A 15,145-nucleotide genomic window follows, 5' to 3' on the forward strand; every position below is an offset into this window, starting at 1 on the left:
TATGCAAAAACATTGTGTGGCTGCAAAGGGAGTTGTGGCACATCTACCCGCCCAGCATGTTTGCACAGGCAGTAGGGCAGGGAATGACTTGGCATAAGAGGAATAGCCCAAAATGTTCTGAAGGTAAAGGAACCGGGATGCTCACCTGTGAAGTGCTCCAAGATAGTATCATAGAATCATAGAATAGTTAGGGTTGGAAAGGACCTTAAGATCATCTAGTTCCAAACTCCTTGCCACAGGCAGGGACACCTCACACTAAATCATATCACCCAAGGCTCTGTTCAACCTGTCCTTGAGCACTGCCAGGGATGGAGTATTCACAGCTTCCCTGGGCAACCCATTCCAGTGCCACACCACCCTTACAGACTGCTTGAGTCTTGCTGCAGCTGCAGAGTCACAGCTGATGCCTGTTGCCTGCTCCACTGAAATCAAACTCTTCCACTTCTCCACACATTTTCCAGGTAAAGATACAATAATTTCTGCCATTAGTCTTGCTTCAGGCAGAAATATCATGGCATGTTATTTAGGGAGGTATTTGAGTTTATTAAAACTAAAATGGTTACTGTGTGCAACTCTGTGGTAGAGCAGTATCATTATATAGGTACAAAAGCCTTATTGTGTTAGAGGAAGTAAGTTGTATGAGCTGGGTGAGATGGTTCACATAAACTGCTGAAAAAACAAAGTGTTTGGGTTTGTTTTGTTTTTAACCAAGAAGCAGCCCACACCACATGGCAGCAACAAGCACACAGCTGAGGGACCCAGACAGGCTCAGGGACAGCCCTGGTGAGACGTGGCCATTACAGCTGTGGTGGCACACTCAAGGGTTAGGCTGCAGCCTCTGTTAGCTGTGGCTCCGCAGGCTGCATCCCAGAGGTGCCGCTGTATAAAAGCAGCCTCCAGCTGATTCATGGCTCCAGCAGCACCTACCCTTGTGCAGCCTCTGCAGTGGGATGAATATTGAGCCTTTTGTCTAAGAATAGGGTTTTATAAAGCAGAGAAAGAGAGAAACTACCCAATGCGAGTTAGTGTGAGCTGTTAAAACCAGGCTTTTCCACAAAGGAGCAGAAATTAACATTCAAGACAGGGAAGTAAGCACAGTAGGATTTATTTTTGCAGCCCAGCATGCTTGCAAACTGCATGGTGGTACATGGAAGAAATGAAGGGATCCATACCACTAGCATATGGAACAGAGGCTCCGTGTCAAACTGTGAGCAGTTTGACAGTTATTTGGCAGTTTTCTGCTCAAAATATTTGTGACAGCAGCAAGTCAGAGCTGCCACAAAGATGACAAATTCTTTGAAGTCTACTTGGGAATCGCCGTTTTCATCCAGGTTCTTGAAGACTTTGTCAATAGCATCCTTGTCCTTCCCTGACTGCAAGAGAAAAGAGCAGGTTGAGGTGAGAGGCGGCACAAACCCTGATGCAGCAGCATCGCTACCTACACCATGATCATGGGAACTGTTGCTCCAGGCCCGCATCAGTGTGTGTGTGGGACAGCTGGGGTGTGTGAGGCTGATGCCAGCTCAGGCATGTTGTACCTTTCCATGGGGATAGAGATTGAGTTGACTGGAAGGTGGTGGGGTGTAGTGGCTCCTGCATGCAGCTCTGCCGTAGGCCTGCCCAGAATGTCAGCTTATCATACTCTGCTAGCAAGACTACCCCCCCCCCCCTTCTTCTTTGGTTATTTTATGCATTATATCTCTGGGTATAAAACCATGAGTTCCTGCACACCATGTTTGGTTGAGGCAATTGCTCAGCACCCAGCACAGGATGTGGGGCTGCTGTACCTCTGCCTGCCCATCTCTTTGGGAGCCACACATCTCCTCCTCTAGCTGCCTTAAAAACACATCCTTCCAATGGGAACGCATGCCACTGCTGTCCTCATGCTCAGGCTGGGGGTCCTGGGTGACAGCAGGACCAAGCGTGAGTCCCAGCATCCTCATGGCACAGGGACAGGCACAGACTCCAGAAGCATGTGCTCCTTCCTGGGTCTCTTACACCTCAGAGCTGTCATGCACCTGCATGCAGAAGCATGTTTTCTATGTTTAAAGCACCATTCATTATGATTAAAGCAGTGTAATAGAGGCCCTGAGGTGAATTAAATACCAGGCATTCCCCATCCGCCCCCCTGGGGAGGCTCGGCTGGAGCGGGGGCAGTTTGCGGCTTTGCAAAATGATGCTTTCCTGGGGCAAATGTCAAATTGCAGCTTCATTAAACATTTTCTACCCCAGCAAAGATGCAAACAGCAGCAAGGGTGCTTCGATTGCTCCCTCTGGCCTTGGTGCAAGGCTGCTCCTGCAGCAAGCGAGATGCTGAGATTGAGTTACAGCAGTGAAACCAGCAGAAAAGTCTTGTCATAATTCTGATGAACTGACTAAACCAGGACATCCCAAGGCTGATGTTAAGCAAGGCAGCATTCAAGTAAAAAGAGAATATATATACATTCGATTTTAACAAAATGTATATTAAAATGAAGGCTTTTTCTTAAGAAGTTTTCATAAGGGCTTTTTGGCTTAACTCTTGGCACTGGTTGTCTCCAGTGCCTTTAGAAAATGCAGTTTTTAATATAAACAGGGGGTGGCAGTGGAGACCTACCTAATACAGGAAACAACCGGGTGGGATTTGTTGAAGCTGAGCACTAGAATGAAATTTTATATACTTTTGGAATTTAAAATAGTTACTGCCTTAATTGACATCTGAAGCACTTCTTGATCAGGATCTATTTAACTCAGTTTCTCAGTTTCTGTGATTTCACCTTTCACTTCAAATATATGCACCACTAAAATCAGTATAAATTGAACGAGTTCCTCAGATTTGACTGATGGATGTGTCTGAAGGGTTTTATCCTTTTCACTTTGCAAATTATGATCAGTTTTAGTTGTATAAGTGAATATTGAAGTTATTTAGTGAAATATGTGATCTGATTTTAACCTCTGATTTGCTGCTGCAATGCACATATGGGAGTTATTCTTTGGAAACTCTTCATAACTGAGTCCAGTCCTTCAGTCCTGTGGTATGGATTTATTTCTGCCTCTGATTGATTCAAGACCTTTCCAGGTAGGCATGAGCTGTGTCAGCTATAACCAATTCTGAGAGCAGAAATAGTCATTATTTAAAAGTCTCTCTTTCCCAGAACATTTTGCAAATAACAAAAAAATGGATACAAATGTCAGGAAAATGCAGATAAAACATTTTTTGTGAAGTCAGACACATTCTCAGTTTCTTTCTTGCAGTCACTGCTCTGCAAGACAGGACATTGTTGGTTTAAACTTAAGTGCTGGCATAAAATGTTATTTTGTGCCTTATTTTTTTTTCCTAGAATAGGTAAAATGGGAAAGAGAGGTGGAGACTAGAGCAGAAGAGGACTTTCAGCTATTGATCTTCCTGGAAAATCCGGTCTCCCAGCAGTTTCAGGAATAGGTTGAGCCAGCAAGAGAAGCTGCGGGGAGCTGGAAAAGGTGGTTCCTGTCAGGTAAATGTAGTCAGGAGCAACCTTTGAGTGTCATCCCATTTGGTAGTGGTCTGGCACTGTGGCTCCTCAGCTTTAGTTGGACCCAATGTCAGGTTTCTGGGGGATTTTCATTCCCCCTTAGAGCTGTGGTTTTGTTGTTGGTTTTGGCTTTCTGCACGTGAAAGTGCTACAGGTAACATACATCTCCATGATCAGGAGCAGGACACTTCCCATGACACTGCTGGGTCACAACCACTGCACTGGTTTACAGTTATTTCAAAGCCATTTTCATCTATCCCCCCAGAGCCATCTGGGTTCTTATTCTGAATACTGCACCTGTGTTTAGTCTGAGTCATAAATCCAGCAGGCATGGATTTCATATGGTGATTTCATTTGGCTTGCACAGAAAGACACTAAATTGTATCAAGTACCCCACCTGCAGTGCCATAAAGCTTTTGCTATAATATAGTAAGAATGTTGAATACCTACTGAGAGAAATCATATATATATATATAAACCTACTTAAATACACAGATTATTACATACACATGTATTGTAAAATACTGTTTCAGGTCTTTCTTTTACTATTAAAGACAAACGCAAACGGGTTGCTCAGAGTTTGTCTGTTGTTCCTGTTTATGCATCATTTTGATGAGCACACCAAGTACGTAGTATAAATACCTAGAGAAAGTAAGTGTATAAGTATTTAGAGAGATTTCCATCTGTAATTGAGATCTTCAATTGCTGACAATGTAACCACCTTCACAGCAGTTGTGACATGGTGTGAGCTGATACAGTCAGGGATAAAGCAAAGAAGCAGGTGAATTCTGAAGGTCAAACCCGGTCAGAATTAGAATCAGTTTTACACAATCTGTGCAAAAACTTTTGTATTTAAAAGTTTTCTACAACCCATTATTTCCAGATATAATTTCCCCTATGATGTACTAAACACCATGTCTGCATGCTACATAGGAACAGCGCTGCACTGTTCTCTTACCGCAAGGAAGTTCGGAAATTCGTTTTCCAGGAGGGTCTTCAGTTCTGCTTTGGTGAGGGTTTGCCTGTCACCATCAGCCTTTGCATACTTGTCAAAGACAGCAATGATCATTCCCATTGCAGTTTCCAGCTGAGACATGTTGCTGTTGATGGAGTCCGGCTTCCTTCTGAGGAGGAACAGCTTCAGGGCTCTCTTGGAGGGTGGAAACTGGTCTTATTCTGGGGTTCTTTATGCAGCTGTCCCATCCAATCAGTGGTAGCACACCAGAGGGACAGTTAACCCTTAGCAAACATCTGTATCTGAGCACTGCTTGGAGTACACGCCTCTATGCAGACAGCTATTCACAACTCAGGCTTTATCACCCTGGCGTGCCTGGTACAACCGGTTGCTCACCAGTAGCAGCCAGCCTCTCCTTTAAGATACACAGTGTGACTAACAAGCAGAAATCAGATTTTGTTGCTAGCTGTTTACTCAAGAATCAGATTTGTCCCTGGTAGCCCAGCTTCAGTGAAGTATGTGCTGGCCTGCTCGGGAGGAAGAGGAACATCTCACTTCTCCTTTGCTACCATAGTTACGGTCTCTGCAAGGTGCTGCCTGTGCTGAGCTAAGAGCAGACACTGATTGTCCCCTCTGCCATGCAGAGGACCAGATGACTCACTAGCACACACTGGGGATGGGATTCATTGGATCAAAAGTACAGGTCTGCCATGCAGAGAGCTCACTTAGTCCCCCTGTGCTTGCACTCAGTCCGTAGTGGATGTCTAAAGCAGGGCTGCTGAACACCTTCTCTCCAGGGCCAGTAAAGGAAGCCTTGCAGAGCCGATCCACAAAGAACTTGCTCAGATGGGGATATCTGAAGGGATAAATCTGATACTTGAGCAAACAGCGAGTATCAAAGTCCATTTTGATCCACAGTGAAACAACTTGTTATTGACCCCATGCAGCATCAAATCTTGCAATAAAATGGGCTGTATTGAAAACAAAAGGTTACTTTGAAGACCTGTGGTCCTGTGACCAGCTACAGCTACAATGGGGCTTGAACAAGTTAAAATTCCTGGTCAAGCAGCAGGGTAACTTGGCCTCTGCCAAACTGGGGTATCATGCATGAATGATGCTGATGGGTGCAGTGAGACCTGGTGCAAGTGCAGAAGACCCGGACTGTGGATTCCCAGAGTTAAACCTGAGTTTGGATGTCTTTGGGCATACCTTTGCATGCTTGAAGTTTCCAGTCACGTTATGCCATAGGTAAGTCAGCAAATAATGGTTTTTAACTGAGAAAAATTTAAAACATTTAACTCTTTTCTCCCAGACATCCCTAGCCCCTTCTTCCCCAGGGAAGATCTGTCCTGTAACATCTACAGCCTCTCAGAGCAAGACTACACATCACAAGCACATGGAAATTGAACACCTTTCTGAAACAACCCCACACGATTTTCCATCTTACATTCCCCAACAAGGGATTTTGCATTTCCCAGGCTGTATGCTTTATCCAAACATTTCATGAGAACTATTTGTTCCTGTGACTTCAGCCTTGAGGCACAGCTGCATCTGATTGCATTAAGTAGGTAAGGGTTTAAGTAAAGTTTGAAGTTTTTACATTAGAGTGCATGTTGAAACCTGTGAGGCTCCTTCAGAAGGAAAAAGAAGAGAGCAAACAACCGGCCCTTGCTAGCTATCAGAATCATCTGGTGTTTGCATGCACACACAACCACAGCCACTGGTGTGTCAAGTGCCAGGAACTTTTCTTTGTCCTTTTCTGATACACATCTGTAACGTGAATGGCAATGAAAAATGGCCATTAAAGAAAAATCAACTCCTCCCTAACAGAAACCTAACAAAATAAAATGTCTGCTTGACACATTCTTACGACATTTGAATCATGAGCATCAGTGTTGGTCATGCAGAAGAAGGAATAAAGGCAGAGGGGGAGACCATCAGCTTCAGTCAACAGGATGTATCAGCGTGTCCACACCTTTGCCATGTAACCTGGCAGAAGAGGTATCCTCATTCTTGACCCATTTTCCCCTGCAAACACAGGTGACGCACAGTTCTCAAGAGGACGGCTCCAAAAGTGCTAGAGCACAAGATAAACCACAGGCCCTGAATTTCTACACACTGAAAGGTCACTGTGGTAGCACTGCCATGGTGACCTGCTTGGTTTTTAATGTGTTTTATTTGCATTTGTGCCTGTGCACGCACATCAGTACTGCCCAGGGTTTCCAATTCACACTTTTCCTATTGCTTAAAGATTTTCTTACCACTTGTTTTTCATCAGAAAAAGCAGTTCTGTGCACAGGGCACAGACTACTGCAACTGTTTGTAAAACCAAAGCAGAGTACAAATAGGAGGCGCACACAGGAGGGCAGTGTTTTGATGCCGACTCGTCTGTCCAGCTCCCCAGTGAGGTAAGCTTTCTTCTATGGGCTTGCTTAACCTGTATGTTGTTTTAATGTGAACAATACCCCTTGTTTGCTTCTTTCAGGTTTCGTTCTTTGAAGCATGGTACAGGCAATAGCCTGGATGGGTAGTCGCTGAGGGTCTGTACAGAATTTAACCATGCCAAGTGCAAGGTCCTACACCTGGGTCAGAGCAATCCCAGGCACAGCTACAGGTTGGGCAAAGAAGAGATTCAGAGCAGCCCTGCAGAGAAGGACTTGGGGGTGTTGGTTGATGAGAAGATGAACATGAGCCGGCTTCAGTGTGCGCTCGCAGCCCAGAAAGCCAACCGTATCCTGGGCTGCATCAAAAGGAGCGTGACCAGCAGGTCGAAGGAGGTGATCCTGCCCCTCTACTCTGCTCTTGTGAGACCTCACCTGGAGTATTGTGTGCAGTTCTGGTGTCCTCAACATAAAAAGGACATGGAACTGTTGGAACAAGTCCAGAGGAGGCCACGAGGATGATCAGGGGACTGGAGCACCTCCTGTATGAAGACAGGCTGAGAAAGTTGGGGCTGTTCAGCCTGGAGAAGAGAAGGCTAGCATGGAGACCTCATAGCAGCCTTCCAGGATCTGAAGGGGGCCTATAGGGATGCTGGAGAGGGACTCTTCATTAAGGACTGTAGTGATAGGTCAAGGGGTAACAGGTTAAAACTTAAACAGGGGAAGTTCATATTGGATATAAGGAGGAAATCCTTTCCTGTAAGGGTGGTGAGGCACTGGAATAGTTTGCCCAGGGAGGTTGTGAATGCTCCATCTCTGGCAGTGCTCAGGGCCAGGTTGGACAAGGCCTTGGGTGGCATGGTTTAGTGTGAGGTGTCCCTGCCCATGGCAGGGGGGTTGGAACTGGATGATTTTAAGGTTCTTTCCAACCCTAGCTGTTCTATGGTTCTATGATTCTATAATAAGGTCCCAGTGTTCCCAATTTGGGCCAAAAGTTTAAATGCTTTATGTGACACAAACATGGACTGTCACACACATAGATTTCAAAAGACATTCAGATATACTCATATTTGATGGCATTTGGCGAGTTGTTCAGGCTTACATGAGATTTGTGTGACCCTGTGCTGATTTTCTCTTAGAGAATACATTTTATCCTATGCTTTTTGCAGCAGTGCCTGTTTTGGAAAGGTCTGAATAAATACATTTGCCAGCTCTATTCTGAAGAGCCATTTGTGTCAACAGCCAGCTGAGTACCTGAAATAGGATAGCTGAAATAGGAAACTTCTATTAGACCTTTTCATCCCTTATTCCAATAGGTACAGGAAGTTACATGAGAAATTTTTTGACAATTTCCTCTAAAGTGTTATGTATCTGAATAGAAGCACAGGAGAAAGGAAACACAACCTGAAATGATGAATTTGCGGGTTTCTTATGTTGTATCTTGGCATCAGTACAAAAAGCAGTTTATTTTTCTCTTAGCAAGAGGATAACATCTGAACTATAAGCATTGCATGTTCCACACTGAGATAAAATTATCAAACCCCTCAAATTTTCCAGTGTCCTGGATTGTTTGTTGAACTTAGAGTATCAACACCCTTTATTTACTGAAGAGCAAGGTTTTCCTTTGCACTGCTTCTGAAAACTTGTTCTAAGCCTGTGAACAGGGTTTAAAGGTCGTTTCATTTCCGCAATGCATGGTACATTTATTTGCATCTAGTGATTAAACGATGCAGATAGTACATTGTTTTGCAAAGCACAGTTAGAAAGATTTGACTAAACAGGCACTGATGAGGCACAGGCAGAAGAGGAGTTCATACAAGCACAGATGTTCAGTGACACACCCTATAGGTTCTGTTAATTATATACCTATAGGTTTTCATTATTTTATTAACCTTTACTTATCAAAATATCCTTAAATCATATTTCACAATTGCAATTTATAAGCTGACATACTGTTTAAGTGAAGTTTAAAGGCAGGAAAGATGAAGAAGGCCAAGGTTGGCTAACTGGCTGTGTGACATTGAGAGCTGGGTAATAACACTGTTGTCTGACAAAGCTGTACCATGGGAAACATGCTTCATCATTGTATATTGATGCTACTCAAACACGTTTATTAGTGCAGTAGATGTAGCTATGTTAGACTGTAAAATCAATGAACAATGCAGTGTAAATAACCCCGTCTAGTTTCAGTCCTTGACTGAGTCATTTCCTGGATGCTATTCTCTACAGGGATTTAATACTTCAGTCTTAAGGTTCATGATATTAGGACTTCCAAGACTATTTTATTTTTAATTGTAATGACAGAGAGACAACAGCCAAAGGTAACTGAATATTGTCCACTCAAGTGTTACTGCAAAAGATGGTTGAAGAAACTCTCTAAGACTCAATTTAGAGTTTTAGAAGCAGCACTCTTTATTGCAGGGCTGGGCACACATGTGAATCATTTTGCCAAGGTGAGTGTGCCTGGAGTCTACAAGCAGCATCCATCCATCCAATGAACTTATGCATAATAAGTTAAAAGAATATTTACATATTCCTGGGAGATGCTTCACATATTCACTGGATTTCCTGGAACTAACTGTGATGTTTGCATTTTACTTACTCATGTGCTTCCTTGCTGGGTGGTGGTCTCGAGGGGTCTCTGGTGGTTGTGGATAGTCTTCCTCACTTGTCCACTGATTGACCTCTGTGCTTGTGCCTGTGCAAAAGACTCTTGTGAATTACTTAACAACTGTGTTTTAGGTCAGTTTGTTCTGATTTGTTCCTGATCTTGAAGAACTGGACCCATCTCTCTTGGTCAATCCTTTCTTATCTTCACATCAGGTTGACTGTGGAGGGGTTAGAGAGGTGAACTGTCCCCAGTTGTCTTGCTTACTCCTTCTTTATCTTCAGAGGTTACCCTTGTTTTATACATACCCCAAGGCCTCACCAGCCCATCTTGCTCTCAACAGAGCAGTCCCAATTTACAACCTAGCTTACAATTAAGAGAGCAGTTTTAACTTACAACTTAGCATTTTAGCTTACACAAGTGCTGTAGTCATGATTTGAGTACTGTGATTCCCCAGCCAGTCCTACATGAGCAGTTCAACTGTCATTTGCTCCACCTTGACACATAAAATCCTGCTGAGATGTAAGCCACCACCATGCTGAGCTGTAGTGAGGAGAGTAAAAAATTGTTCTATGGCATGCTCAGAAAGAACAGGAAAAAAGAGAGGAAAAGTAAAAAGAAAAATAATGAGAAAAAAAGATAAAAAAGGAAAAAAGAAAAGAGAAAAAGAAGGAGAAAAAAAGGAAAGGAAATGAGCTGTGAGAGCTGATGGTTTTCTTGTAAACTTTAAAACAGACTGTGAACCTTTTAAAGGAAGTTCCTATTTATTAGGAAAAGACATGCAAGAACGACTGAGCCAATACCAAGAAAGCTTTTGAAATACTTTGTATGCAAAGAGGTCTATTTTGGCCATGTTCAGCTCTCATGAACTAAGCAATACTGTTTTTCTTTTACTGTACAGAAGTGTTTCTCAGAGGGAAAGAATCCCTAAGAGAAAGTTGAGTCGTGTTGAGAGCCCGTGCAGAAAACAAGTCAAGAAAAACACTTTGCATCCCCCATAAAACTGTTTTTTTTTTACGTTCTAAAGTATGAATTTATGCATACATGGAATCAGTGGGAAGTGCTGACCTGCTAGCATGGAACTCTGTGTTGAATGAGGGGATATACATATACACAGTCAGGAAGATTTACAAGGCATTTCGGGCAAGTGGAAGGTCCCCAGGCACCCGCATTTTACTGAGCTGGCTGCTTCTGGTTCCCAGACAGTAATCACAGGGTGGCACAGCTGATAAGAAGCAGTGGGGCTTTTTCAGCAGGCAAACACTGACATCATTCTGTTGTTAATGGGACAGCAAATCAGCAGGATGGGCTCAGAAATACCCAAAGGTGGGGTGGGAAAGGGGAACCAGAGCAAGCTTGTGTAACAGACCATGTAACTTCAGGTTTCACGCATCAGAAAAGAGAAGGCCTTCCACAAACAGGGAAATGAAAAATCACCTGCACAGAACTGGGAACGTCCTTGACTTGGAGGTGGGAACCAGCCATGAACAGGCTCTCACCTAAAGCCAGAAGAAGCTCGAGTGTGTTGTGAAAATAAATTCATGACTATAGAAGTTGCATTATTTTGGCCAAAATTTATATTTGAAATGTGTTTAAATCTATCTAGATGGACTACCTACTGGGTGCACTTAATAGAGTAGCCATTGGTGTGACAGTTACTGGTTATGGTGTCTCAGAAGTGGCCTGTGTCTGTCTGAAGCGACACTCAGGCCCACTGCTCATGTAACTTTGCTACCATGCTGTGGACCTGAAGGGGAGGTAAGAAACCAGTTGTGTTTGTTTCTACTCAGAGGCAATTGACTCCTTTTCCCTTCCGCAGCACTTGACTGACATGGTAGCTACTCTTTCCATTTCCTTTCTTGCTCAGTAGCAGTCCTTGTTTAGATTAGAGCTAGAGTCTTTAGGGTAAGGTTAGTCTGTATTTAAAAAGAAACTTAAACAACAAATTGTAATATTTTATAGCTGCTAAATTAGGAAAGGAGAGTTATTCTATCTGAGCAAACCCAATCAGACCACTGGTGGCTTTGGAGTGTCTGTCACTATTACCTGACCTTGTTCTGCTGTCTTCATTAGAGGTGTTTGTTTTGTTGTTTTTAATTCTCTCTCCAGAATTAAAAGCTATAAAGTAAAAAATGGAGCAATACCTATTGCTTGCTTTCATGATGTATTTCCACAGCATTCCCAGCAGCCATGGGTCTCAACTGTGTTAGGCCAGGCAATGTACAGATACGTCCTCACTTCTGGCTTGCAGAGCCGGTCATTCAAGTTTAGGGCAACTTAAGTGCTGTCTGTTTTTAGTCTGCAAATAATAGTGGACTAAATAAATAGTGCTGAGCTTACTCCCTCTCTACCTTACCCTTTCTATACCTCTCCACCTCTGTGAAGTTGAATACTTCCTCTGAGAAAGTTATGAAGTAACTTTGATAGGCATAGAATAAGGCTGTATAAGATGTTGCCAAGCCTTGGCAACTGGCTCTGCTTTGGAAAAAGGACAAGGAATTAATTGCTATCACATCCCATCAGCCAACAAAATCCACCAGTGCCCAGCACCAGACCACAGCACCTTAGCTAATGCCTTGTTACCGGAATGTAGGAGTTATCAGAATCCTTCCTCTCATCTCAGTATTTTGTATTATGTAGAAAATGAGAAGCATTTATACATGTGCATCTGTCCTTCTTTTGGTCAGAGGAATTGGCTAGTGCCCCTTTGATCTGTGGATTCGTTTGTCAGTCATATGTGCTGATTCCTGTTTGCAAAGTACTGAGACAAGACCACTTAGTAAAAAAGATAACAAAAACCTCTTTACAGCCACCCTCATTGTAACTCCCCAGCATGAGCATGAGCCAGAAATAAATTCTGATAATCTTATAGATTTACTCTCTAGTTTATTTCTGCTGTTAACTATAAAGAATGTGGCAATATACCTAGATCCGGAGTCTGATGCTGAAATAGATGCAGCACACAAAATGGCATTTAGGTTTGAAAGCCCAGTTCATCCAGGCAGAATAAAACCAACATAGCATCCTCTTTAGGTTAGTGGAAACACAGACCCTGTGAACCCCATGAGACACTTCAATTTCCCCTTAGGTGGTATTGTTCCTTAAATTTGAGATCAATTTGAAGATTGAGGTCCTTAAGAGAGAAGTAGGTAAAAATATTGTAGCTCAGACAAAGTATTGATTTCAACTTTCATTTCTCAAGCAGTGCTAGGAACTGGGCAAGGATTACACTTCAAACAAAACCCATGTTGTTTGCATAGATCAGACTTTCTCCTTGGACATAGCCTGTATCCAGAGTTATACTTGCCTAATGCAGGAGTGCTGTTAATGTTCTTAACTAGCTGCATGAAGACAATCTTAAGTCAATTTAATGTTGGGCTGGAGCTTTTGGGGTTTTGAGAATAGCATCAGTTCTGCAGTGGTTCTTGATGTCAGCAGTATAGAGAAAACACTTCAGATAAAATCTGGTTTCGAACAAATTTTAGTCAACCAATTTTAACATCTGTGGTGGTTTTGCCTGGGGTAGAGTTAATTTTCTATGTAGTAGCTAGTATGGGGCTGTGTTTTGGGAATAGTGTTTGTAATTCAGGGATGTTTTAGTTACTGCTGAGCAGCGCTTACACAGAGGTGAGGCCTTTTCTGCTCCTCACACCACCCCACCAGTGAGCAGCCTGGGGATACACAAGGAGCTGGGAGGGGACACAGCCAGGAGAGCTGACCCCAGCTGACCCAAGGGATATCCCACACATGCTCAGCGTATAAAACTGGAGAAGGAAGAAGAAGGAAGGGGGATGTTTGGAGTGGTGATGTTTGTCTTCACAAGTAACTGCTACACGTGATGGAGTCCTGCGTGCCTGGAGATGGCTGAACACCTGCCTGACCATGGGAAGGGGGGAATGAATTCCCTGTCCTGCTTTGCTTGTGCACAGCTTTTGCTTTAGCTGTTAAGCTGCGTTTACCTCAATCCATGATGAGTTTTCTCACTTTTACCCTTCTGATTCTCTCCGCCACCCTTCCAGTGAGCCAGTGGCTGTGCGGGGCTGAGTTACTGGCTGGGGTTAAACCACAACAACGTCATTGCTGTTCTGACAGCACTGTTACCAGGCACAAGAACATTAGTCATAGTATCACACACAAACATGACTATGTTGGTTGGGGTGCCTCATCATCCTGCCTGCTACTGCAGACCCTTGGTGTAACGGAGCCAGGAATACCTGCTCCATACTCTTCTTCCACAGATACTATGAGAGAAAAGTACATCGGTGAGACATTAGAAGCATGGCAGAATGCGTAGAGGCTTTAGAATACACTGTGCCAGTCTTGCTCTTAAATTAGGATGTGTTAGCCTGCACTTAACACAGGACTTTGAACCTCAAATTAAACCAGAATGGAACCACCAGTTTGCAGCAGCCTGGTCAGGAGGGAATAATCCCCAAAACTGGCTAAAAGCAAAGGCCCAGGGTTCTCTTCAAGGTCTGTAATTAGGTAGGTGGGCTTCCTTATAGACTGAACAGATGCACAGTTAATATTTGAGAACATACTGGACACTAGAAAAAGTCCTGAGATTAATTACAGAGCTCTTTTTTGTTATAAAGCTATCAAAACAACCATGAAGAATTAAAAACAGAAGAGTGTGTTGCTTCCCAAGTGGTACAGAAGCAGAGAAGATAACACATGTGATGCATAGGTGTCAAACTATTACTGATGAGTAGGACAGCCAGCAGGAGCTCTGAAAATACTCTGCTGGCTCTTAGCCACTGTCAGTCACAGCTAAAAATAGGTCCTGATAAATTTGGTGTAATTTTCAGCTGTTGGAAATGACTATGTTGCGTACAAAATATGAGCAGCTGTTAACAAGGCAGCATTCTTTGCTAGTAGGAACCACATTTAATCAGCAATTTCTAATAGTGTTTAATGAAAATATGATTTGGAGACTATTAAATTGTGGTTTAGTGGCAATCTCTTAATTTAGTGGTTGCCTTTAACAATTCCCCAAATACTGTGCATCTCCTGATTGTGATTAGAGACGTAACCGGCAAGATATAGAAAGACCAAAATTTACTGCATGCACTTACAGCTCTGGAGGTGTAACTAAAAGCTTCCTTGACCAAGGAACCTGGCCCGAAGGTCACCATTCCTTTTACTGGTTACAACTTTCTCGTGCTGGGGACAAAGATACAGGGTCTGTGGAAACCCACAATCCCGTTTGTAAGCCTCAAAGCAATATGGCACATGACAGTGTTTCACCACACAGTAAAGGAAACAAGTCTGTAATAACATTTCAGGGCAAAAATCACCAAGATTTCAAAGTGACTGAACTTCAAAAGGAAGAAAAGAAAATCCTCTTGGTTTATCCAACCTACGTTTAAGTACCATGAGATGTACTGTAACAAATAGTCTGTAAAAAGTATTTTCTCTCATTCGAGCTATAGTCACAGTGCAGTGATTACAGCATATTTCTGACAACAGAATATTCACTGCAGAACAGCATCCAGGGGAGGTTACAGAACCACCCAGGAAAGAGGATTCACACCAAGGAGTGAGCCACTTCTGAGCTACAGTAGTTGTGAACTGCAGTTGCTATAGCGTAGAGAGAACCAGACCACAAGCCACGCTGTATGGCCACAAAGACCTCATTACAGGATATTGAGCAGCAAGCCAGTCACACCTTTAGACTACACAAACTGTTTTTAAGGGCTCCAGGAAAGCC

General features: G+C 43.2%; 1 protein-coding gene across 1 annotated transcript; it reads right to left on the bottom strand.

The window, feature by feature from the left end:
* Nucleotides 1-1,089: 1,089 nt before the first annotated feature.
* On the bottom strand, nucleotides 1,090-4,852 carry S100P (S100 calcium binding protein P). Its single transcript, XM_062636312.1, has 2 exons — nucleotides 4,450-4,852; nucleotides 1,090-1,373 (listed from the first exon to the last, which is right to left on the bottom strand). Exons 1-2 carry the CDS (start codon nucleotides 4,585-4,587, stop codon nucleotides 1,224-1,226), a joined length of 288 nt encoding a protein of 95 aa, XP_062492296.1. The 5' UTR covers nucleotides 4,588-4,852; the 3' UTR covers nucleotides 1,090-1,223.
* Between the last annotated feature and the right edge of the window lie 10,293 nt (nucleotides 4,853-15,145).

Source organism: Pezoporus occidentalis, unplaced genomic scaffold, assembly GCF_034315485.1.
Source record: "Pezoporus occidentalis ecotype Australia unplaced genomic scaffold, CSIRO_AGI_Poc_V1 ctg48, whole genome shotgun sequence".
Taxonomy (NCBI): Eukaryota; Metazoa; Chordata; class Aves; order Psittaciformes; family Psittacidae; genus Pezoporus; species Pezoporus occidentalis.

Excerpts from the sequence above, each read along its gene's own strand:
- S100P (XM_062636312.1), bottom strand. The coding sequence starts at position 4,587 with ATGTCTCAGCTGGAAACTGCAATGGGAATGATCATTGCTGTCTTTGAC. Across the intron at positions 1,374-4,449 it reads AATTTCCGAACTTCCTTGCG|TCAGGGAAGGACAAGGATGC; the intron begins GTAAGAGAACAG and ends TTTCTCTTGCAG.